The following is a 26,318-nucleotide window of genomic DNA, read 5'->3' as shown; positions in this document are numbered from 1 at the left end:
GCAGGCTTACTCAGATGTTACTTTAGCAAGAAGTGGTGTGTTTCGTTGGCATCAGGCATTTTTGGAGGGCCGCGAAGAGGTCGCTGATGAAGACCGTGCTGGGAGACCTGCGACTTCGACAAAAACCGACAATGTGACTCGTGTGTGCGAAGTTTTGCACTCAGACCATCGACAAAGTATTCGTTTAATTGCACAGATGTTAAATTTATCAAAAGCGGAGGTTCAGTCCTCAAGAGAGTCAAACGAAGGGTCAATCGGGTCCGAAAAGACATCGCAGCCGTTTGGAAGTTTCACCGGGATAACGCCCCAGCTCGCACTGCGAACTTGTGAACAGCTACCTAACCAAGGCCGGCATCCCAACGCTTCCGCAGAATACCTTTCGTGACGCCTTCAACGCCTTCTGGCAACGCTGCATCGACGCAGAAAGGGTTTATTTTGAATGTTTTTAAAGAATTGTAACGATTGGTTCAATAAATTTTGTTAAATCGACTATGAACTCATGTTTTTAGTTAAATATTTAAATAAACCAATTCAGTGGTGTCCTTATTGACATGCAAATTTTTTAATATTCAGTGTTGGGTTTCGAGCTCAATGAATTCTGATTGAATGGTATTTGAAATTGCTCAGCGATAGTATTCTTGTTACTTCATAATTTTCATCTTTACATTAGCTTTAAATTTGATACTTTTAAAACATCTGTGAATAAGAAAACAGAATCAATTAAAAGTGGGTTCTAAGCTCTATGGAGTGGGAAATTGTCCCAATGTAAGTCTTCGGGTTGTTAAAAGAGACAGATGTCCGTGGTGACTTGGAGTGGATTTAGAATCAGTATAGGTTCCTAATAAGTCAGTTCTACCTTTGTGTTCAGTTGTTGGATTTATTGCAGGCGATCAAAGCTAAGTGACCGGGACGACATAATGGCGTTTTAGTAGTTGGAAAGACAACGGTTTTAATTACGAACTTTAGTTTTGCTGTTTTGGTTGATTTGTGCGCAAAAATAGAAACGCCGAGATCACTAAAATGGGCAAAGCAACATAGAAATAAATACTGCTAGGTTGTGGTACGAGGTCTTTGGTAGAAAACTGCGATAAACAATGATGAAATATATACTTAACTGAATGAAAATGAAGTCAAGTAGAAAGTATCGAAAAACGAAAATAAATAGTAAGCGAGTAAAACGAATGCATTAAGCGGACATTGCCTGACGAAGGGGGGGCAAAGATACACACAGCGATAACTACAATGATTTGTGCATAAATGCAGTTGCAACGACTCGTAAAACCACAGCTAGTAGCCACTTGCCACACGCGCCAACATTTTGTGGCACCGATCGCTTGAGTTGCTCACACTTTCACTCTTGCATATGAACACGATCACATGTAAGTACACATGTACATACATACATATGTATTTAATTTCTTTAAGTAAAGCCACACAGATAATATGGACTCAACTACATGATTGTGCGCGCAAACAAATCCCAGCCTATATTGCTTAGTGTTACATTTGGCACTTACACCTTGAAAGATTTAACCCATTTCTAAACAGCTTTTGGCGTATTTACAACATAAGTAACAATCGTAAGAAAAACCATTCTATGAACTTTTATATTTTGACTTGGTTGGAAGGTAAACTCATAACTTTCCTGATGGTGATAAAACACTCAATATACTCGGCATCTAGTCGTTGTCTCTGTGGAATCAAGTATTTTGGAACTAAAATACCATGCGGAAAGACTTTTATGACTAGAATATTGCGCTATTCCGATCAGCTCATAGATAAGAGATGGAGTCCACAACCTGCAGAAGATTTTCCTTTGTAAAAAGTATGATTTCAAGAAGTCTTGGGGACATACTTATGCAAGTATTTCAAAACGAAAGACGACCATTTATAGACAAACACATTTTGCTAACTTTTGCTGAAGTCAATGTCCAAATCCGAGTCCATCGAACTCCTCCCAGCTGAGAGAATATTTGGCGTGGACTACTTAGTTACACCTACATTCGTGCCTACAGCCAGAGGCTTTCACCAACGTGATCAACAGCATGAAGTAGCTAAAGTAATTTGCTTCAGCTACATAAATAAACATACTAAATTGGCTCATTAATAAAGTACACATAACATACGTATGTATGTATACTCGTATACGTATGTTTTCGTAGACTAAAATAATTGTTTCTCAGATTTTAAAATTTCTCAAGCAGAAAATTAATTTATTGTTTCTAGTAAATAAACCAAATTTTGTGTTAATTTGTATCCATTGAAGAGAAGTTTAAAAGATGTAGAGTGTGAACATGCTGAAAACTGTGGATAATATTTTGAATCACTTGACAACAAAACAACAACAAATACTGAGAAATCAATAAGTTGAACATATGTAGATCAAACAATATCCCAATCAAAGTTTTGTAAAGTAAAATAGTGAAATATAATAACTGACAGCGTGTGTCATTAGGTACATACAAGATCTGTCGCAAAAGAAACAGGACTGTTAAATAAAACAACAAAAAATTAATATTTTTCAAAAGTTATATTTTTTTATTCAAATTAGTTTCCTTGTGCTTCGATACAGCGTTTAGCCCGGTCAATTAGCATTTCAAATGAGTGTTTAAGGTCATTGTCGGAATGCTCTTGAGAATATCGGTCGTCGACCGTTTGGATAGCTGAAATGTCCTGAAACAGTGTCCTTTCATGGGAAAATGAAGTTTTCCAAATAGGTAAAAATCACAGGGTGCCAGATCAGTTGAGTAGGGTGAGTGATTAATGGTTAATATGGAGTTTTTTGTCAAAAAATCAGTAACAAACGTCGACCGATGACACTGCGCATTATCGTGCAACAAGCGCTAGGACCCTGTCTCACGGTATTGTGGTCGAGCACGACAAATGCGTGACAAAAGACGCTTCATAACACCAAGGTAAAACACAGCATTAATCGTTTGGCCATGTGGGACGAACTCTCGGTGTACTATACCCTCGGAATCGTAAAAACAAATCAGCATTGTCTTTATTTTTGACTTCTCACGACCTTCTTGGAATCACTTAAACCACTCAAGCACATTACTACGGAATAGGCACTGATCACCATAAACTTTTTTCATCATTTGAAATGTTTCAGTAAACGTTTTCCCAAGTTTAAAACAAAATTTAATATTTGCTCTTTGCATTTTACGACCGATGACCAAAAGCTGCTGTCACTTTTTGATCGATAACATCGATTGTAGTTATCCACTGTCTTAAAATTTTTACGAAATGTCAACAAGAGATCAAACTTTTTATTTCATATACCCACCAATAGGTGGCGTCACCAGAAACAGTTATATTTAAAAAGTTCTGTTTCTTTTGCGACAGACCTTGCATTACAAATACTTGCTAAAATCACGATTTCTACTAAAATTGATTATGTTTGTTTTGTTCTTTGGCTTCCTGTAAGGAAAATATTCATAGACATAAGCGTAGAGGAATCATCAAAATGAGGGGAAAGGTATATATCTTAAGATCACAAAAGAAAGGACAAGAATCATGTTTACTGGTGAATAAATTTTACAACAAAGAATGAAATGCATGAATGTTGATTAATTGCTCTAGTCAGTCATTTTGCGACTATGAGGTTAGATGTTCTTTCTTGCTAATTTTGGCTTGCTAAAATCATAAATGAAAGCAAAAATTTCCCAACAGTAAGGATTTTTTATGTTGTAGTCAAAGAAGGTAGGAGGCAAACCACCACCATTTACTAAATTGTCAAGAATAGTTTTACGTGATGGATAATTTTGGAACTCAAATTCATAATCAGGACACCTCAAATACCCCATACATCCCTTATTAGCGCCTTAATTTTGTATGATCGCACAAAAATTGATTTTTTCATCTGCTCGGAGTAAATATTTATTGAATTGTATGTTTTAATGTGCATTATTAAAAGCGCGCATTTACTTTCTCCACCGGTGAATGAAGCATGCATATTATGCACAAATACACATTTACATATGGAGCGTCGATTTTTTTTTACGGGATTTAATTTATTGCTAATAAATAATTGGGTACCTGGCGTTGTCTTTACTTACCAGATAGAAATCTATCGGTTTTTCTCTCATCTTGTTGTAGGCTTTCTGTATTTCCGTTTGCTTCAGCGCATGCGCAATGTGGAGTGCGCTGGCGTCGAATCGGCCATATTTATAATCGGAATCGTTTTGTGACGGGGAGCTAACATCACGGCTGCCGTAACCATTTGGTGTCGATTGACGTGAGCCCAATCCACCTGAATGCATGCGAAGAGAAATGAAATGAAAATTTTTATTTAAATTGCTACAACACTCGCACAAATTGCACATTTCAAAACTGTATGGTGAACTTAATCTTAAATACGTATATGCATAAGCATGTGTGTTTACATATCTAATTGAGAGTGTTCAGCGGTATTTATGTACAAGCGCTCTATAAATGATAATTTTTAATTATTCGCCTGCATTAGGAGTAATGAATGGTGGCGTGGGCTGTTTAGTGGCAACGGTTGCTTGGATTGGTGCATTATCATATTTCCAACAAATGATTAGTAATTATTAGCATATTGTATTCAATACTTACCGTCGACTTCTGTGCGTGTTCCGCGAATTTGGTCATTGACGTATTTGTTGGTGCGGGGCGCATTCAAAGCCTGCCTTATGCCCACCGACGTTTGATCTAAATGACCAGGACCACTCTTTGGTACATGTGAACTACAGTAAACCTAAATGAAAATAAATAGTTCACATTATTCATATTACACATTATCAATATTATTACCCATTCTCAACTGATACAATAAATTAATGCGGATTGTTTATAAAATACCATAAGCAATGGTCTTGAGTTTTAGTTTCGACAACATGCGATATAGCACTATGCCATTTGAGAGTTCTTTAATTCTGTCCTCTTGAAAGTCAACGGAAGTATGCAAAGTCGTTCTACTTTTTATCACTAAAACTTGATTTGATTTTATTTGTAAAATGTTATAAAACTTTGTTGGAAAAACTTCGTAGGAAATTAATTATTTTTCGCGTTTGTATCCTTTTCGTTAACATGGAGAAGCATAGAGATCACAAATGGTTTTCTTGTGGCCAAATTTAACTGTTCAAACAAAGTAGTAGAACAAGCATATGTATATATTCGACTACTTTTAATAAAAATAAGCTCTTTGTTCCACATTCCCTTCGAAAAGTTCGTAATCCACAACACTTATGGGCTGGATATAGTAAAGCATATCGCCAGATACGAACTAGTTCCGAAGTGGGTAGATCTCACCAGAAGAAAAGTAAAGCTAAATGTTATTTACGTACATAAGTGTGCAAGTGTAGAGTTAATGGAAACCAGAAATTTATTTTGCTCGTTCAGGTTTTCCCTACAAGGTAAGCTGGCAACGGTGAGCGTCATGTGCCATATGAGTGCAAGTGTGAGTGTGTGTAGAAGCGTGCATAATATCTAGGTGAGCAGCCAAATGCACTTTTGCACATGTGAGGAGGCACAAACACTCGCAAACTTGCAGCCCGTCGTAGGCCAGCATGGAAAACTAACACACGCAGCAACACATTGCAGGCAAAGCCAGACGCCGGATACTAATTTTAAGCGAGTTGTGTGTTTGCTTTCAACAACATTCTTCTGCTATGGCATTTAGTCACAGCAATGCTTTAGCTCAGCAATTTCGCAAAACAGTAAATAGTTTGTTAATGAGCGACAAAAGTGGATTTCACTTACGAAACGCACTTCCATTTCAAAAGTTTGCTTAGAATTTCGAAAATTTCCTTAACGAATAATGGAAACTAATGGCAAATACGACAGGCTAAATATTTGACTGAGGAATGGTCCAAATGTCTACTTGGTCGACGGAAGCAAAGCTAATGCTTACTATCAAAAATGGTGAATAGCCTGAGAATGTGGTCATAACTGATCCTCCTCGTATCTCTTCATACTTACCTCCTTGTCGTCCTGTTTGTGCTGATTGTTGAAATATGTTTTAAGTGTTAACTTTGTGCCACAATGGACGCACTTAAAGCAGCCAGAATGGAAGAATGTGAAGTCTTTGAGTGGTCCCACTCGATCCACTTGGTAGACGATTTCATTGCACCGCAGGCATGTGGATTCATAGAAGTTTGGGCGGTACATTTTCCTGGCGAGTTTGTGTTGTAATAGAAGACAGTTTCATACGTATATACACACATTCATAAATAAAGGGCATCGACCTCAAATCGATACATCTGTGGCAATGTTTCTTTTTTGTATTTGTAATAAAAGTCTTCGACTGTGTTTGCGATTTCCACTGTTTGGAGCTTTTGGCGTTGGTTTCTTCTCACTAGAATTTTGTTGAAATGCTGCCCTCTCACTTCAGCTGTTCTTGGTCAGCGTCATAGGTGTCTTCAGTGCTTCTCTATGTTTGATTGACTTAGCTGGCGCCAGCGTGTGATATGACGGACTCATTGAAGGTATTTGACTACTATGCTGAGGGGTTGCATTGCACTTCACGCTTTTCCCTTGTATAAAGATGTTTGGACGCACGTGGTTTCAGTTCAGTTGGTATGGTTGCGCGTGATTCGTTTTGCGATGCTGCTTATTCATGAAACGTGATGTGCCACAACTGCAAAAATTCAAAGTAGTAAACGTTTAATAGTTGCTCAGCTATTATTTAACTGTTTTTGGGAAACATTAAATCTTTACTAATTCATTCAAATGTATGAAAACGTGAGATGAGTTGTACAACGCACTAAGCAAACATGTCTACACATACAAACATACATTTTTGGATCGAATTTTATATTTTTCGCTTGATTGCTTGGAAGGCTTGAGTAGTTTTCGCCTAGGAATTGTAATTTTCTTGATGGCGTTCACTTGGCGAATGCTGTTATATTATTGTGTGCCAGTACAGCTTTTTATTGTATGTATTTGTACTATTTTGCGTAGGTTCAAATAGCTTCAAGTAGCGTATTTGTCACAGCCGGATGTCAACCGGATTTTTATTTTTAATGTCAGAATATCTCATAATTTACTAAGTTTTAAAACCTAATTCAGCTATTTTTAACCAATCACTGTTGGAATGGATGATGAAAAATAACGATGAGTAAATGCAGTCATCCAATTTTTATATTGATTCCTCTGATGTCACAATAGCTAATAATGACTTAATTTGGTAATATCTACTTGACAGCTATAAAATGATTAACTTAATCATTTAAAGCGTCTTTTATTCATAACTAAAGAGTAAATTGTGCCCAAAAAATAAGGTTTTGAATTTGGTTTGAATTTAAACTGCGCGCGTCGAAGGATTTGGAGAATTATTTTTTTTTTTAGGTTGGTAGTACTGTCAGTCACATTCATGTCAAAATATTCATTAGTGTTTGAGATACGTGTCGTTTTGTGAGCTGCTAAAAGTGAGTTTTTCGTTTTTTGCGATGTCGAAATTTGTTGAGCAAAGAATTTGCATTCAATTTTGTTTACGGAATCAATTTTCCGCTGCGGATACGTTGAGGATGGTGCAGAAAGCCTTTGGTGATGAGGCTATGTCTAAAAAAATGTTTACAAGTGGTATAGTGAGTTCCAAGCCGGCCGTAAACGTGTCGAAGACGAAGAGCGTCCAGGGCGATCATCAACCTCAACCGACGAAGCTCACGTTCAACAAATCAAAGATTTGGTGTTGAAAAACCGTCGATTAACAATTAGAGACCTTGCTGATGAAGTTGGCATATCGAAAGGCTCAGCCAATACCATTTTGAAGGATGTTTTGGGGCTCAAGCGCGTCAAATCTTGACTGGTACCGAAAACATCGAATTTTTTGGAAAAAACTCGTCGCGTTGAAGTGTGTAAAACGATGTTTTCCGACTACCAGGGTGTCATGAAACGCATTATAACTGGCGATGAGACTTGGATCTATGCTTACGACCCCGAAACAACCGATCAGTCGAGCGAATATCGTGCCAAAAGTGAGCCGAGACCAAAAAAATCGAGCCAAAGTCGCTCAAAAATCAAGGTCATGTTGACTGTTTTCTTCGATTATCGTGGTGTTGTGCATTATGAATTCCTTCCAACCGGTCAAACAGTCAACAAGGAATATTATTTGAACGTTATGCGTCGTTTGCGTAACGCTATCCGCCTAAAAAGGCTGGAATTGTGGAAAGACAATTCTTAGTTTTTACACCACGACAATGCACCATCTCATACTGCTCTCGTAATTCGTGATCATTTCGCCAAAAACTCAACCCATATCGTTCCGCAACCACCGTATTCACCTGATCTGGCGCCGTGCGACTTCTGGCTGTTCACCAAGCTCAAAAGACCGCTCCAAGCCATCCCGGAAAGTGACTACAACCAGTGTTTCGAAGATTGGAAAATCCGTTGGCATAAGTGCATTGCATCGGGAGGGGATTACTTTGAAGGGGATGAAATTGATTTAGAAGAATAAATAAAGAATTTTCAAAATAAATACAATGTCACCTTATTTTTTGGGCACAGTGGTATTTGGGAACACCATTTACTTGTACTGTTACTGCTTTTATATTTAAAAATTTCTTTTGATTTATTCAGAAATACTTAAAATTTTCATCTCGAAAGCAATGATAAATTCCTGGTTTCAATTTCAACAACAGTAAACAGCTGATCTGAGATCGACTATTGCTTTATATGATATGAGCTACGTAAATACGAGGTAAGTTCGTTCGTTCGTTTCTTTCGATAATTTCTGTTTGGAAACGAATCGAAAGCAATGGACAGCACGCGGCGAACCAAATACGAGTACAAAGCATGGAAATGCGAATGAAATAATCTTGAACTATATTAAAAAAGGAAGAAAGTGTAAACGATGACTATTTATAGCGTTAATGGCAAATTTAAAGGAAAAAAATGCCTCAAAACAGGTCCTGATTTAAGAATAAAATGATTTAGTTTCCAGTTTTCTGAAATATATTTGTGATATTGTTGCTTGAAACCTCATATATTCTTCTAAAGTTTTTCGTATGTGGAGTTTCTAGCAAAAGTCCGTCCTGAGTACGGATATTTTCATATAATATTTTTATTGCGTATCAGCAAGGCCTAGGTCATTCTTTAAACCGACTTGATATTGGATCTACTGGAAACTTCTTGTTTCCTTCCTAACAGATCACAATATCTGAAGGTGATATGTAACAAAGGCTATCCCCCGCTCCCTGCCTATTATATGGAGATGATATCAGGGGGTAATAAGTACTAGCTGATGCTCCCCATCAGTATGGTTAATATTCTCTACCGAAATGTAGAAGTACTTTGTCTCGTAAGTAGTTTCCGAATAAAAGAATTCGAATTATTTCGAAATAGAATAATTACAACAAAAACGACTTATGTATTTACCAAAGTTAGTTAAATTTTTAGTAGAAATTCAATGAAAAGACTAATTTATTTCGTATACGGAGAGAATTTTCATTAAAAATATCCCTGGAGTTAGTTTTGAAAACCAAAAGTCTAAACCAAAAGTAAATTAACAATAATTTTTTTTTTGTTTTTCTATTGATGTATCTCTAGCCTATGGCTTAATTATATTAGGTTGTATTACTCTGGAGCGAAACAAATTTTGAATCCATAATGTCAAAAATACCTTTTTTGTCTTTCTCATGAATTTTCTGATTACATTTTGATGATTTTGGATTCTTTTTGAAATATTTGAAAAAAATATTTTGAACCCTAAAAACTAAACATAACGGCTAATTTTGTTTAATTATGAATTAAAACACTTTCGACACATTGTTGTTTTTGGGCTATCAACGCGACCTTATATAATTCACCAGCCGTTTTGCGGCATACTTATGTATATGTATATGTCGATGTCGAGCTTTTTCGAAGTGAATATATTCTAATATGGATAAGTACACATATACACAGTTATGTATGTGTTTTGCATAAAAATATATCCATGCCCATTTTCTGACCATTTCTTACCATATTTCACCTGAATGCGTGGTAGGCCAACCACATAACTTGAGGTTTGAGTATACACACTCGCACTTAAATATATGACTATAAAGAGCAATATCGATTAGCTAGCGGCATCATCTTCTTTTAAGATAAGTTTTCAAAAATGAATGAAATGGTGACATCAGCGCTGAAAACGCGGCTACTTAAAGTAGTTCTGAAGGTCACATAAATTCGTACATACGTATGTATATTTTCTTTATTAAATATAAAAAAACATTAGTTGAGTATGAGTAAAATGACCTTTTATGAGATTTTGTAGGCACCAGCCTTATAAGAGAACACCAAGATGACGTAAATTGCCCTAAAAGTGATATTGTGCCAAATTACAACAATAATAAATATTTGTGTTTCTAAAATACCTAATACCAAGTGAAGAAAGATTGATCCCTTTCCTGTAATTGAAAAATCAGCAGATCATATTCAATTGCTTTAACTCAAAATCTCATCAACTAAGATATATCTGTTTTGAAAACAATTGAAATTAAAAGAGATAACACGAAACTATGTGGATTTCCGATTCAAATTGTGAGGCCTCTAGCCTCCAAAGCTTACTTGACTGCTGTTATGCGATAAATTATTACTTACTTACTGTATTATTAATAAAACATTATTTGGAGATAGAATATTTAAACTATTAACAATAGCAACTTCTCAATTTTTATCCGTAAAAGTTCGTTTTGTGTCTTTGGTAAACTTTCTTAGTTACGATTTTTTCGACGCATCGCTAATTTGCAATTTTTACATAAAAAGTATACAGTTCTAGCAAGTAAATTATAAAACTGTTGTATTTTCTATGTTTTGATAAATAATATTCTGGATATGCTTTTAATAGCGTTAAGTCTATAGCATTACTGTTGATTTAATTTTGGATTTTAATATTCTTGAATTTTTCTAATAATGACTTGTTTAATTTTAACTTCGTTCAAACGTCCTTCTCCATAGCATTTAATGCTAGAGATAACCAAAGGCCTTGAAAGGCCTTAAATCAATCTAACGAACTTGATATCTAATGCACTTAAAATACTTTTTTCCCGTTGTATGTTTAGAGGGTCAAGAAATTTTTTTCTTTTTTTCTTTGTTAATAGAAAAATGGAATAAACAAAAGACTTAAGAAGCAAACTTACAAACTATTCATTCCGTTTACAACTGAAGTTGGCGCAGAGTTAAAAGATAATCATTGTTTTCAGATGAAGACAAGTCCGCAGTAAAAGTTTCAAATTAAAATATGTGTGATAGGTAAACGTTTCAAATGAGGGCAAGCCAAAGAGGGATATCTTCACACACACATTCTCATGGTTTTTTTTATAGAACAACGAATGGGTTTGTTTAGCCCAAGTGCTCGAATTAGTCGCCTAAGATACATTCAAAGCAAGCAAGAGGCGATTATTATTAGTATAAATATAGAGCTGCGGCATACGAAAGTAAACAAGCAAATAGTAACATTTGCAGACCCACATAAGCACAGACGTGGATACGTAGGAATGTACATATTTTGTATGAATGGCGAGTAAGTCATGCATCTCGTGTGCGAATGAATGGGCACATATTCGGAGGTCATTACCGCACTGCTTTGTCTCGCAATCCGGCAACGCAGAATTATTTATGCTACAATATGCACTTCAAATAGCTCGTACTACTGCTGTGCTGTTGCTGTTGTTATTGTAATTGCTGTTACTGCTGCTGCTGCTGTTACTCCTAATGTTGTTGTAGTGACTACTAGTGCCGATTTCGCTGCTGCCGCGGTTGTATTTAACATTAAAAACAGGTTTCAAGTTAGTAAAAAATGTTTCGTAGAAAGAATGCGAGCGCTAACGAATCTGCCAGTTTTTTCGAACACCAACGAAATTGAATATTTGGCTTTTAAGGTCTATTGGCCCTTCATGCTTATTTTTATGTTTGTAAGACAGCTTAGTTTTCAATGTTCTTCTTTCATTCACTTCCCAATTTTCTTTAGTAAGTTATACTTTCAATACTCGCAACCGAAAATTGTTATGGTACTTAGACAATAGTGGGCAATTTTGCCCGTTTTCAAAGTACAAAATTTGAGTACAAATAAATAAATAAAATAGTCCAAAGAGAGAAGTCATATCTGAGAGAGTTCTTTAAGAAATACTTATGTATACTTGCCTAATAGATAAATTTAAAATAAAAAGTACTTCATAGAAGTGAAATAATTTAAGGAATAGGATTCTTCAATTTATCGAAAGATGCCCATTGTCCTTAAGTACTTATGAGCTTAATGAGTGTCCTGAATATCAGACATTTTAGCTTGGCTTGCCTGTAAATATGTAAATTCTCTTGTTACACGTGGCTACTTGCATGTATGCTAACGGATATTTGCCTGTAAATATGTACCATATATTATTAATCCATTCGTCTTTGGAGTTGAGATAGCTCACCCGAATTTCGACGAAAAATCGTATGCGAATTTGTGAATCTGACAAGACGAAAGTGACAGTGCTCACTTATGAAGTGAATGTGTCTCAAATGGGAAATAAGTGAAAAGCGCGTTTAAAGTTTAGCGGCGTCTCGACTCAATATGCCATTAACGCTGGCAAAGAGAAGCATAATGAAAGCGCCAAACGAAAGTTGTCGCTATTGGCAAAAACAATTTATACTTTGCTTTTCAATTTGCACATGCTTACATATTTATATATAAATATATAGAAATGCATGCATTTATACAAAAAGAAATAAAATTTGTTGACATTAAAGCCACCTGAGGCCATAGATAATCAATTACGGCATTGTCGTGTCTTAGAATGCTTTTAAAGTGCGAAAATCTCAAGAGATACTTATATGAAATAATTGTAAGTAATTTTGAAGGTTCGTCTTATTTAAAAAATAAAAAACAAATTGGATCTTTTCACAACTCAATTAGATAAATATGTGTTTCTAAAGTTTTTGTTTTGGCACACATTTTGATTACTTACATTTTCCCTATCAATTAGCATAACAGCAGGATATTGCTTACTTTTTGGGTTTTTTATGATTTTTATTTCAATATTTTTTTCTTTGAGTAATTTTTAATTGGGTGACATACATATTTGTAATGCGCTGCTTGTGTTTATGTGGAAACAAAAAATAATAATTTATCAGTTTTGTAACTGAACGAACACAATAAAAAGTAATACAAATACAAAACTGTTAACAATATCCCAAACTAGTTTAAAATTATTTGTATGATTTGAAATGAAACCACCCAGTGGTAAAATTTCTACTAACTTGAGGAAAGCTTTTACATGCTATTTATGGTGTATACTGGAGCTTGACGTAAATATCCAAAATTAAGTACCTACGAGGGCTGCTGTATATATTCTGGCCTAGGGCAACACTAAGTGTTGCCAGGTGCAATCTGACATTTCCATTGGAAAGTTTGACATTTTTTAGCATAACATCACTCAGAACGTTTTGTCATTTAATCGTGAATTGTTTTATTTACGGGGAATTAAAAAATTCATCTCGGCCAAAAAATGGAATTAACTCGTGAACATTTTCGTGCGATAATTTTTCACAACTTTCGACGTGGATTATCACGACAAGAGTGCATCGATGAACTAAAATCTTTGTATGGCTATGAAGCACCATCCTATAGCACTGTGAAAAACTGGTACAACGAATTCAATCGTGGCCGACGCTCGCTCAAAGACGAATTCCGTGAAGGTCGTCCAAAAACAGCCGTTGTGCCAGAAAACATCGATGCCGTACGTGAACTGATAATGCAAGACCGTCATGTAACATACCTTCAGATAGAGGCATGCCTATGCATTTCTCCCACCAGCATACATTCGATATTGCATGAACACCTGGCCGTAAAAAAGGTTTGTTCTCGTTGGATCCCGCACAATTTGACAATCTGTCAAAAAAAGGCTCGTGTGGATTAGTGTAAAGAAATGCTGAAAAATTACGATCGCGGTGCTTCAAAAGACGTTTATAAGATCGTAAGGTGACGAATCATGGATCTATGCGTATGAGCCCGAAACAAAACAGCAATCGACAAAAAAATAAAAAAAAAAAAAAAAAAAAACCAAAAAAAAAAAAAAAAAAAAAAAAAAAAAAAAACGCTTTCGTTGATAAATATGCCTATTTACATTATTAGGCCAGAAATATATATAGCAACCTACGTATTTTCAGCCAATTGCATCTTTAGTGATGTATCCAAATCGTTCACAGTTGCTTATTTACTCTAAAGAGATACTTTGATACATAATACTCGTTTTAAGGATCAGGAATGTTGCTATATAAAATCAGACGATTTTCATGTATTTGCTGTAAACTGTTTACAAAACTTAATGAAGATATTTGAGACAAATTTTATTTTCATACAACATAGCTGACCCCGCATCCGTTGTCCTGCGCCAAATTATGTGTTTGAAATGAAAAGAAAGTTGAATTTATATTGTGTCGAAAATCATTTATTTTAGATTTTTCTAAATTTTTTTCAATGTAACGTAGCTTGATGAACAACATTTTTTGGTTTCTGTTTCGTTACGTAAACGTACAGAAAAGATGGTTTTCCAAGTCTTGAGCACACCACATATATCTGGCCGTGTGAAAAACATAGTATTTCCAAATTTATGCCACACACTATGAGACCTGTTGATTGCCATCTCAAATGCAATTTTCACTGGAAACGGAATACGTTTGAACTGAAATGACAAATCGTTAGAACTCAAAGAAATTCGTAGAATCAAGCATTCTGCCCCTTGTACTTGATAGCTGCGTCACAATCAGTAAGGTTCCATTACACAGTTTCGGCGCATGAAGATTGCGAAACATAATAACGACAGATCCAACTTTGAGACGCAAATGATGCGGTGGCATACCAAGTCTCTCCAAAGAATTTAGAAATTTCACTGGATAATTCACAGCGTCGTCTTCATTGTTAAGACGAACGATCGATTTGTATGAGCGCAAGTCTCCCGGAATTTTACTTTGAATCTTTCACTTTAAGTCAACAACAACGGTATTTTTGGCAGCTAAAATTGCGCGCGCACTCAAGGAATCTTAGTTACGATAACTTGGTCAATATCCGAACATTCGTGATGAGTTGAGCTTTCGTGAATTGATAAACGGCAGATGGAATTGATATCAAACCACCGGAAGTATCAACCGGAATTGACCCATTTCCAATTTTTAGCGAATACGATGTAAAATGTCTTCGGCAATGTCATTTTTGTTTGTACCTCATAATTGACGCGGATTTGAAATGTGATATGTCGAAATGATCATCGCAAAAAGTATGTGAACTTCATTTGCATTCGAAGTAGCTATAGCATTGTTCATCGTTTGATTCCCGTGATTATCATGTTCCAGCAATTGTAATTGCTGGCTTGCTTCTCAAAAAGTTGCACACACCGTACCATTCACAGTACGCAATGACTCAAATGAAATTGAAGCCACGTACATTTATCAATAGCAACCGAAGGTAGAAGCAATCGTTGTTTTCGGGTGGATTGTGTAAATTCGTCCTAAGGCATTAGTTGAGAACACACCTGGATGTCCATCTACTGGTTGGCCCTGCTTTCTCCGTAACTATTTCTTCGACGATGCATTCCATGTATAATATCAAGGTATTTCCGAATAGAGCAATGTTCTCGCAAACGGATCATTGACAAAAGTTGAGATAAAATTCGTCAATGTTAATTTTGTTGCTGGCGATGTTTCCACTGGCTGTAATGTATTCTCTGGGTTGAAATACACTCTTTGGCCATTCTCCAAATTAACTGAGAGACGCACAACAGTCTGAAAACGTTCATGAATTGCAAAAGTAAATATCCTACAAAGCGCTTTATTGCAGTTCACGTATCGACCGTATCGTTCAAGACCAATAACCGCCATGTTGCTTCCTTTGGTAACGTACTTACAAAAGTATTTTATCGATTCCACCAAGATGCAATACTCAACATTTATATGAGTTTTGAATGTGAATTAGACAATAATGGCGAATGTGATAATATGTCAACTTCGATATTCACTCCTCTAAATTGAATGCTGAATGATTTGCCATTGTCGTCTGGTGAGAGACACCGATACAGTGGATATCCATCATTTCCAGTTTGAGTTTCCGAAAGAAAAGGACGTGGGTACTGTTTCGTGCATTTATTGTCAGATATACAAACCGAAGTGGGATTGTGGTGTCCGCAAGGTCTATGAACCATATTGGTTTTCACCACTTCGTATAATTTTGGATTAATCTTTGGATCACGAATTTCCGCAGAAATGATTACATCAATTTAATCTGGTGTAACCACCACCCACCATCCAAAGAAGAATGTGTGCGTGTGGCAAATTTCTTTTTTGCCACTCGACAGAGTACATCCAGCATCTAACAGCACCATATATACGTTGCTTCAAGATAAAGTCCATCAAACATCATAACTGTTGTTTGAAAAGGCGTGCTGTGACATCATGACGATTGCTTGCTGATTGACCGCGAGCCATAATTCCGCACGTATGTCATCGCATCCTGGGAGTACTCGGTCTTGTGCCTTGGGCTACCAATATATGTATGTTGATGCCAAAAAGAACGCCGACCGATATAAGCGCGACCTCTTCGTGGCATGGTAACAAATTTCAATCTGTAATTGATCACTTTGTGTGAAACACACATAACGTTTTCACTGAATAATTTTTATTTCAGTATATTAAGTTTGTCACGAAGTTTTTCGGAGACCCTATAAAGTATATATATTTTGAATGTCTGTCCGTCTGCCCGTCCGTCTGTCTGTATATGTATATACGAACTAGTCCCTCAGTTTTTAAGATATCCTTTTAAAATTTTGCAAACGTCATTTTCTCTTTGCTCAACGATATCGGACCACTATAAATTGCCATATAAAAACGATCGGAATCAAGTTCTTGTATGGAAAAACATTTGACAATGTATCTTCACCAAATTTGGTATAGATTATTTTCTAAGGCAAAAAAAAAATTTCAGAAAAAATTTTATGAAAAAAGTATGGAAAAGTTTTGCATTTGACAAGATATATTTACGAAATTTGGTATAAATTTTTTCTAAGGCACCAATGTAATTGTGAAGGGTATATTCGGTGCAGCTTTTAACGTTTTTTCTTGTTTTCAATAATTTTTCTTTTGAATAGCTGGAATAAAGAAAGCAAACGACAAATTTGAACGATTCAAATAATTGAAAAACAAAACAAAACAAAATTTAAAAAAAAATTTAAAAAATTTTTATGAAAAAAGTTACTTTTTGGAATTGCCCAATTTTCCGACATTTCCTCACAAAAAGCATACGTTTTTTTTTCTAAACCTTCCTTCATCCACAGCAAAAAAACTCTGAAAATTTCATCAAGATTGGTTCAGCCGTTCTCGAGCCTTAGCGTTACTAACAAACAAACACTCATTCGTTTGTATGGGAAAAAGAAAAGGGCTGTTTTTAGGGTTTTCCGGTAATTAATCGAATTTTTCTCGCCATCTGTGAACTTCAACGAATATTAAAAAAAAAGAATAGGCCAAATTGGTCTAGGCGTTGTGGAGATATGCGCTTAGCAACACATTTTGCGATTCATTTTTATGTTATAGATCACATGGTTATAGCCGAGTTTACAACAGTCGTTTTTCCTTTTCGCTGTTTGGCGCAAATTGGAGATTTCAAGTGTACCCAGGTCCTTCTCCACCTGGTATTTCCAAACGAGTGGAGGTCTTCCTCTGCGTCCCCCGGCAGGTACTGTGTTGAATACTCTTAGAGCTGGAGTGCTTTCATTCATTCGGACGACATGACTAGCCAGCGCAGCCGCTGTCTCTTAATTCGCTGAACTAGGTCATTGTCGTCGTATATCTCGTACAGCACGTTCCATCGACTGCGGTATTCGCCGATGCAGAACCTTTCTGTCGAAAACTCCAAACACCGACTCATCAGTTTGTCGGCCATCAGTTTCAGGCCACTGCGCCGTTGGGGATGATGAGTGACTTGTATACTTAGGTTTTTGTTTGTCGAGAGAGGACTTTACTTCTCAATTGCCTACTCAGTCCTATCAATGAACCATATTCGTAAATTATATTACTGTGGACAAAAAAGAGTAAGAGTTTTTAATTTATATTTCGCGCGAAAACGAAATATTTGTCGAAATATTTTTTTCCTTGGTTTGCATGAGTGTCAGTGATATCTGTGCCAAATTTCATATCAAAATAATCATTAGTGTTTAGTATACGTTTGTCTTTCTGAAGTGAAATTATTCAATTATTCAATAAAGAAGTTCCATTTTTGTGCGGAATCAAATTTCTGCTGCCGAAACGTTCAGAATGTTGGAAACGGCCTTCGGTGATAATTGTTTGTCTCGAGCAAGTGTTTTTGATTGGTACAAATTATTCAAAGAGGGTCGAGAACGCGTTGATGACGAACCACTTCCAGGACGGCCATCCACATTAACTGATGATCAACACGTCAATAAAATAAAGAAATTGATGATTGAGAATCGACGATTAAAAGTCAGAGATTTTACTGGAATCATTGGAATATCTGAAGGATCAGTGCTTCCGACCCGGAAACCTACGAACAGTCGGCCAAATTTCGTGGCAAAGGTGAGCAGAAGCCGAAAAACCACGTCTAAGCAGGTCAAAAATCAAGGTTATGTTAACAGTTTTCTTCGATTATCAAGGTGTATACACTCCGAATTCTTTCCGATCGGTCAAACTGTCAACAAGGAATATTATCTGAGTGTTATGAGTCATCTGCGCGAAGCTATTCGTAATAAGAGGCCGGAATTATGGGCCGACAACTCTTGGGTTTTGCACCACCATAATGCACCCTCGCGTACTGCATTGATTGAGTTTTTCGACAAATTGTCAACCAATTTCGTGCCGCAACCACCCCATTCGCCAACACCTACTTCCGTGTGACTTCTGGCTATTCAGCAAATTCGAACGATCGCTTCGGGGAAATCGGTTTGAGTAAATTGAAGACATTAAACGAGAATCGCTACGCGCATTGAAGCCTATTCCGGAAATTTACTTTAATGTCTGTTTCGAAGGTTGGAAAAAACGTTGGCACACGTGTATGAGACCAAGGGGGATTACTTTGAGGGGGACCACATAGATTTTGAAGAATAAATTAAGAATTTTAAAATTATGAACAAAGTTTTACTACTTTTTTGCTCATAACAAAAGTCTCAAATTATCGTTCATAAAAGTCTCAAATTATCGTTCAATCAATATTTTGGTTATTTGTTAATTTTGATACAGAAAAAAATTCTCAGTAAAAAATTTCAAAAATTATAAGCTTTCTTAAAAATGTGACCATACCCATGACTAGTTATGTGATTATTAATCTGAATAATGTCGCAGTGGCCGGAACTATGGAAAAGTGTGAAATTTTTTTTTTCAAAAAATTGGGACTGCCTGAAAAAAAAAAGTTTTTTTGGATCACTTTTTCTGACTATTTCGAATTTTTTAAAAATAATAAAAAATAAAAGTTTGGGGATGGGGCTAGTTCCAACCATAGACAAGCCTATAAAGAAGACTCTATGAAAATTTCAAGAAAATCGGTCCAGTAGAACCTGAGAAATCGTGGGTATCGTTCCGAAAAACAGTTTTGAGAAAAACGCGTTTAAAGTTTGAGTCTTTTTTCGATTAGTTCCCTAGTTTGAATACAGAAAAAAATCGAAAATAATTTGAATTTTGAAAAATCCTCTTGTACACATATTCTTGAATAGACTTTGAAAATGTAAAAAAAAATCGATTTTTTATTAGTTTCTTTTAACAACATAACAGAATGGTGCCATGGTTTGAAGACAGCAATGTACAGGCACCTATGACCAATAGAATTTCAAAGTGTTTATTGTTGAAAAGACATTTTATCAAAGGCATTGTAGCCTATTAATATATACTCTTGTATCATGTTGTTACAGAGCATAATTGTTTTGTTCGCCTAGCGGTTCTTTGTATCACCTAAAACTAATCGAGATAGATATACATAAGTACATAGAAATTTATTTATATATATGATCAAAATTACGAGACGCTGAAGTTGAATTCCGAGTGACTGACCGTCCGACATTTGTCGGTTCATCTGTCAAAAATATCAAATTGAGATATCGTAACAATGTGTGAGATATATAATAGGTGAAATACACATTAGAGAGCAATCGTTTTCTGTTATTTTTTGGTGAAATCGGAATGTGTCTAACACAATTTTAAATTTCATTTGATTTTTTCCCTTTTCAGAATACAAATCAATAAGTGATGAATTTAATGAGATAAAACTTTTCACGAATGGTGCCTTTGAAGTATGTCACCTTATGACCAATAATTCCAAATATAAAGATTATGTTGAACAACCGGGACAATGTGTGAGATATATAATTGAAATTTAGAGAGCATCGTTTTCTGTTGATAGTTTGGCTGTGTGTCCAAAATTTGAATTCAATATTTTTTTGCAAAAGTATGAAATTTTCGGAACCTCTATCAGGCTCTAGATTATCTATTAATAAACCTAATTTTGTATGATCGAAAAGATTTAGATGAATCTTAAAGGATTAGTGATGATCACCGTGAGTTGCTTCGGTTGGAATTGGATCAACACGGCTACTTTTAAAAATTATTAATTTTATTTCAAATTTCTGTCAACTCCAGTCGAAAGCTTTAGTTAATGTTGCTAAGATTTTAATTTTGCATTTTTTGTACTCTTCGGCTGCGCCTAACCTTCTAAGTCGGCATATAAATGATAGTGAATTGTCCGGACTTATTTAATACATACAAAAATGCATACAATAACGAACGCAAAACGAACAAGCAACCGATATTTTTTGCATGCTGTTCATTATTATGAATATGTATGAATAATTTACACAAAAACATTCAAAATAATATAAGCGGGTATAAGTTCAACTGTAATATCTCGTAAAAGTGGATAACTGGCCCTATTTCATTAGGTTATAATTGGACCTCTCCGATATATTTTCTGTCGACAAGCCAATTGTAAGTATATTTGAGTCTAGACACATTTGACAATAGGAGTCGGAGACCTTTAGTTTTTCTTGTGACATTGGGTGTACATAGAGGCTTGCTTGGAGATTAGCACTACAAAGAATCTGCGAACAATGCAAACCTTTATGATGTTATTTTATATATTTATTTAATAGCAATGTGGCAGTCGATCCACCACGAAAAAGTCAATAAGAAATGTAAGCTTTACTATAAGACTTTGTCATACATGATTTATAAAATTTTAAGAAGTATCACTCAATCAAATCCTATAAATACTACATCAATCTGTTAGGTATTGATAATTTACTTACGTTCATTAAACATTATCCATGAGATTTACTGATTTGTGAAAACCCGTAAGGAGCAAGCCGATGTTATAGACATTGACGAATTACACACTTATTTTTGAAAACAATCGTATCAACAACTTCAGGTGCAACAACCACTGCGAAACCGAGGCAATCCGAAATAGCTATAATAATAACAACAACAACAACAGGGCAATAACATTCGCTGCGATCTTTCACTTTTGTGTGCCCATTTCTCTGTGTCAGTGCACGCACACACACTCGTGCATACATACATGTATATGGAAGTGAATGAGTTCGGGAGTCATTGCGGTTATGAGAACCCGGTATTCTAGAATCTCTGAGTGGTGCCCAACCGCACGAGGCATTACCTCTTGCCCCAGCTGTGGGAGCAACTGCCGCGGCAATCCCAAATTCAACCTTAACCGTTCAGTTTTCATATACATACATATGTAAGTATGTATTTGATTTTCGCTTGTGAACTTAACATCCATATGTATGTTTGGCTGGCTTTATGTAAGCACGCTAGAGATTGGCAAGGCATTGATAATTTACACAGGAGGAGCAACTTTAAACTGATATTGTATGTGTGTATTTTCATGATTACTTTTTCTTAATTTTATTTATTTTTATTTTAACACATTTGTACGTGTGTGTGTGCGCTTGGGTGTACGTATTTATTCGCAAGCTAAATCGTCTTGCGCACACTCGCGCGCATTTCATACAACAATGGCAAACTCATGCGCATATAGTTACCACACATATAAATATATATGTATATATGCATGTGTACATACATGAGATACGTGTGTGTGTACATGGGGCTGTGCATATGCCACGCTTTCCACTTTTGCTACGTATGTATATGTATGTGTTAAAAAACGACTTGAATTTTTAAGTGTGCATATGTATGCGCTTTCATGCCTCTAAAAACAGTCAGCATGAAGATGATGATGATGACTCCGCTAATCATGAGAAATTACAACAATCTCTGCAGAGTTTGGTTGTAATTATAATTTATTTCATGTGTCGCTTTTGGGAAAATGTTTACTTTTGATTCGGGTCTAAATTCGTATTTGTTATGTACGAAAATTCGAATTTGTTGAAGATTCACACATTTCTAAACTCACATTGACATATACATATATGTATGTATGTACATATGTATATGTTGATAATACATTAAAAAAAATCATGAACAATATCTGTTTTGGAAAATAAGAATTATTTTCGAAATACATTTTCGATGTTGGTTACGAGGATTTCCCCACCCAAATCAGAGCATTAAAGAGGGAAATTATATACTCCAGTTTAAAATCTAACTAAACAGAAAGAGATTTGTAGCAACTGAACGATTTTCTTCCTTTGGGGCAAGTTGGTCTTGCTCCTTAATCGATCTAAACATTTATATATTATTCTTTAAATGATGTGAGACGGGTATATGTACAGAACCAGTTGTCTGACATGACTTTGGCACAGTTAGAAATACGCGTTGTTTATATGCAGAAGAGACAATCAGCTATCTAATATGGGCTTTTGAGTCATACTAGGTGTGAAGTAGTTTATAACTAGTTAAATGTAACTCAAGGCATAACATCGATTCAAATCTGAAACTTTTCAAAGATGGATTTGAAATGGACTTTACTAATAAGTATCACTTTAATAATAATTGATTCTAAGAATCAACTTTTTAGCAATATTCCTTAGAAATGTTTATTTTATCCAAATGGGCAAAGCGAGATCTTGAACTTTCCAGCATCTGTGTGTGTACTTGTGTACGGCATAAATATAAATTAATGTGTATGAATACGTCGGGAACTACATTTACACATTTTTGCACTGTCGTGAAAATTTTTCGCTTTTCTTTCTTCATTATATTCCACTCATAAGACAGGCGGGCCACCCTTCCGCAAACGTAGAGCTCAGGACAGGCATTTGTCGTACGCAAATATCATTATATAGGACAGCTGGCAGTCTTGAGAAATTTCACACGACAGACGAAAGTTTGTGGAAGCAAGTGCCTCAATTATAATTGCAACTATGTGCGGCTTATCAGTTGCATCATTTTCCCTGTTTTTCTTTTTTGTGTTCAAATTTCAGTCTCTTCTTCAGTTAGAGTTCTTCACAAATAATAAACGAAAATACATATGAGCGAATATATATATATATATATATATGTATGTACATTCATATGGTAATAATAAAACTACACTAAACAACAAGTGCAACAGCAATGTCGGGTTTTTATGAGTACTTTCTTCCATATATATATATTTATGCACCAAGCAGAAAATTGTACTGTCGCCAGGCATGTGCACTGGGTACTAACATGGAGGGGTACCCACAGGCATCTGAACTACAAGTACATGTATTTGAACACAATTATGACAGTGGTTCTTTCGAAAGACTAGTGGGTTCTTACTATCGATCAGCTATTTGGCCAATTCCGAAATGGTATGGTAAATTCATGACAACTAGTTAAAGCTACATATACACAGGCATATTCCAATCCTAGCAATTTCTAATATATAATAACACACAAAGACCAGATGATATGACTACGGTATGGATGGAGTTAAAATCTGATATCCATTCGTTTCGATGTAGTCAGTATTTGGGTCGACGTAATTTATTGATGGTGGGTGTACTTTCGTATGTATGTATGTACATGTGCGTGTTTGTTTGTATTGCATGTTGTTTTCAACTGACTTTTCGAGTTTTCTGTTCAATTCGGCTTACGATTTTTTGCCTAGTTTTTTTTTTTTAATTATTATCTACACCATTTGTTTTCTTTCTCCTCTTTGCTGCACTAGTGCATTTCTGTCCATGTATTCGTGCATGAACTCTCAGTTCGGTTAGTGTGAAGAATATCAATGGATTGGAGAATCTTTACACATTCACCATTCACCAATCGTGCGCACAATCACCGAATGACCAAATAGAGTAATATAAAACACACGGTAAATAAATCGATTGCTTAAACGATTATTGAAATAATTACTTAGTTGAAATCTTTGCAACAATAACGGCAAAGTGCACACCACAATATTTCGTTTTTATTTACGAATTCAGTTCAGTCCGATTCGCGACGTTTACACCGCAACTTCCCAAATGAAACTATCTTTTTCGCGCTCAAGGCAAGCACGAAACCTGCTTCAATTCTCAATTTGGTCAATCGAATCCAAAGTTTTAACTGAGTACGAATACTCTGATGAGGCGGCGCAGCGTTTGAGCCATGGTCAACAATGGCATTGCCATCGCCGCATGAAGTCGGTGAGATCATCCGCTCTCTCGACAATGCCTGACCAGAGAACATAACCGTTTGCATGTGTGCATGGGATAGTAAGCGCCAATACCGACACTTGCGTTGCCAACTATGTATACCTTATGTATATGTAAGACTACAGTGACATCCATAAAAAAGTCATATTAAGATTATTTAACAATTTTTAAACGTTCAATTCAAAATAATGAACTAAGTAGAAAATGAGATTATGGGTGTTCCGTTATTCTTTTAAATTAGAGCATTTTTGGTCGGGGATTTTGTAGGCAGAGTATTTATTGAACCACCCTTGTATGTACTATATATTTATTTAATGGGTATGTTCAATTTATATAAAATATAATTCCATAATATATGTATATAAACATTTTTAATTAATAAAATAATTAATAATTGTAATCATAATTAATTAATTGTAAAACATTTCGTGCATATTACCAATAACAGTAGTTTTGTCAACTTTTCAAAGGAGTAAGGCATGAAAACGTAAATGTAATATAGCGGTGAATCAACACAATCGGCTCTATTGTTCATGTTGTCGTTTCCAAGTTGTTGTCGTTGTTATCGGCGTTTCGTTTCTAAATTCGCATTTTTCCAGTATATGGTAATGCCAAAAAAGTTAATGCTCAATAGCCTCATTGTATCTGAAGTTGTTATTTGTTGTTTCGTAGAAAATATTTGACCCATTTTGTGAAATTAAGTATAATAAGATAATATTAATATACGTAACTCTTTCTCCTGTTACTCTAACTTAGGATGTGTAGTGTATAATTTTTTTCTTTATCCAGTCATCAGAGATATGCGTGCGCTCCGAAGTCCTAACATCGACTCGGACCACTATATTGTTGCAGCTAAGATTCGCACCCGCCTCTGTGCAGCAAAAAACACACGCCAACAAACACAAGGAAGGTTCGACGTCGAGAAGCTCACAACAGACAGCCGAACGATTTTCTACTCGGCTTGCACTCCTGCTCTCTGAGAGCACTCGTCAACAACTCGGTATAAGGGAACTGTGGGACGGCATTTCAAATTCCTTACGTACAGCTGCAACCGAAGCCATTGGTTTTCGGAAAGTGCAAAAGAACAGCTGGTACGACGAGGAGTGCCGTGTCGCAGCGGAGAGAAAACAGGCTGCCTACCTCGCAACGTTACGATCGACCACAACACGTGCGGGATGGGATAGATACCGAGAGTTGAAAAGGGAAGCGAGACGCACTTGCAGACAGAAAAAGAAAGAGGCTGAAATGCGTGAGTACGAAAAGCTTGATAAGCTGGCCGACAGGGGTAATGCTCGAAAATTCTACGAAAAAATTCGGCGGCTTACAGAAGGTTTCAAGACCGGAGCATACTCTTGTAGAACCCCAAAAGGTTATCTAGTCACCGATGCCCAGAGCATAGTTAAATTATGGAGGGAACACTTCTCCAGCCTGCTGAATGGCAGTGAATGCACAACGCCAGGAGAAGGCGAACCCGATTCCCCAATCGATGACGATAGAGCAGACGTTCCATTGCCCGACCATGAAGAAGTTCGAATAGCAATTACCCGCCTGAAGAACAACAAAGCGGCGGGGGCCGATGGATTGCCGGCCGAGCTATTCAAATACGGCGGCGAAGAACTGATAAGGAGCATGCATCAGCTTCTTTGTAAAATATGGTCGGACGAAAGGGGACCCCACAATCTGCGCCAACTACCGTGGGATTAGCCTCCTCAACATCGCATATAAGGTTCTATCGAGCGTATTGTGTGAAAGATTAAAGCCCTCCGTCAACAAACTGATTGGACCTTATCAGTGTGGCTTCAGACCTGGAAAATCAAC

At 36.1% G+C, this 26,318-nt stretch overlaps 1 protein-coding gene across 3 annotated transcripts in view; it reads right to left on the bottom strand.

The window, feature by feature from the left end:
* LOC126757237 (hillarin) overlaps positions 1 to 24,350 on the bottom strand; it is a 37,944-nt gene extending 13,594 nt beyond the window's left edge. Inside the window, exons 1-5 of one of the 3 annotated variants that reach the window (XM_050470980.1) lie at positions 23,928 to 24,350; positions 21,222 to 21,382; positions 5,947 to 6,604; positions 4,582 to 4,723; positions 4,062 to 4,255 (exon numbers count right to left, since the gene is read on the bottom strand). In XM_050470980.1, the coding sequence (XP_050326937.1) occupies positions 4,062 to 4,255; positions 4,582 to 4,723; positions 5,947 to 6,135 (525 nt within the window). In that variant the 5' untranslated portion in view covers positions 6,136 to 6,604; positions 21,222 to 21,382; positions 23,928 to 24,350. The remainder of the gene's footprint in view (positions 1 to 4,061; positions 4,256 to 4,581; positions 4,724 to 5,946; positions 6,605 to 21,221; positions 21,383 to 23,927) is intronic. The other 2 variants (XM_050470979.1, XM_050470981.1) reach the window with 2 other exon arrangements.
* Between the last annotated feature and the right edge of the window lie 1,968 nt (positions 24,351 to 26,318).

Source organism: Bactrocera neohumeralis, chromosome 4, assembly GCF_024586455.1.
Source record: "Bactrocera neohumeralis isolate Rockhampton chromosome 4, APGP_CSIRO_Bneo_wtdbg2-racon-allhic-juicebox.fasta_v2, whole genome shotgun sequence".
In the NCBI taxonomy this organism is placed as follows: domain Eukaryota; kingdom Metazoa; phylum Arthropoda; class Insecta; order Diptera; family Tephritidae; genus Bactrocera; species Bactrocera neohumeralis.
This window is presented reverse-complemented; position numbering and strand designations above follow the sequence as displayed.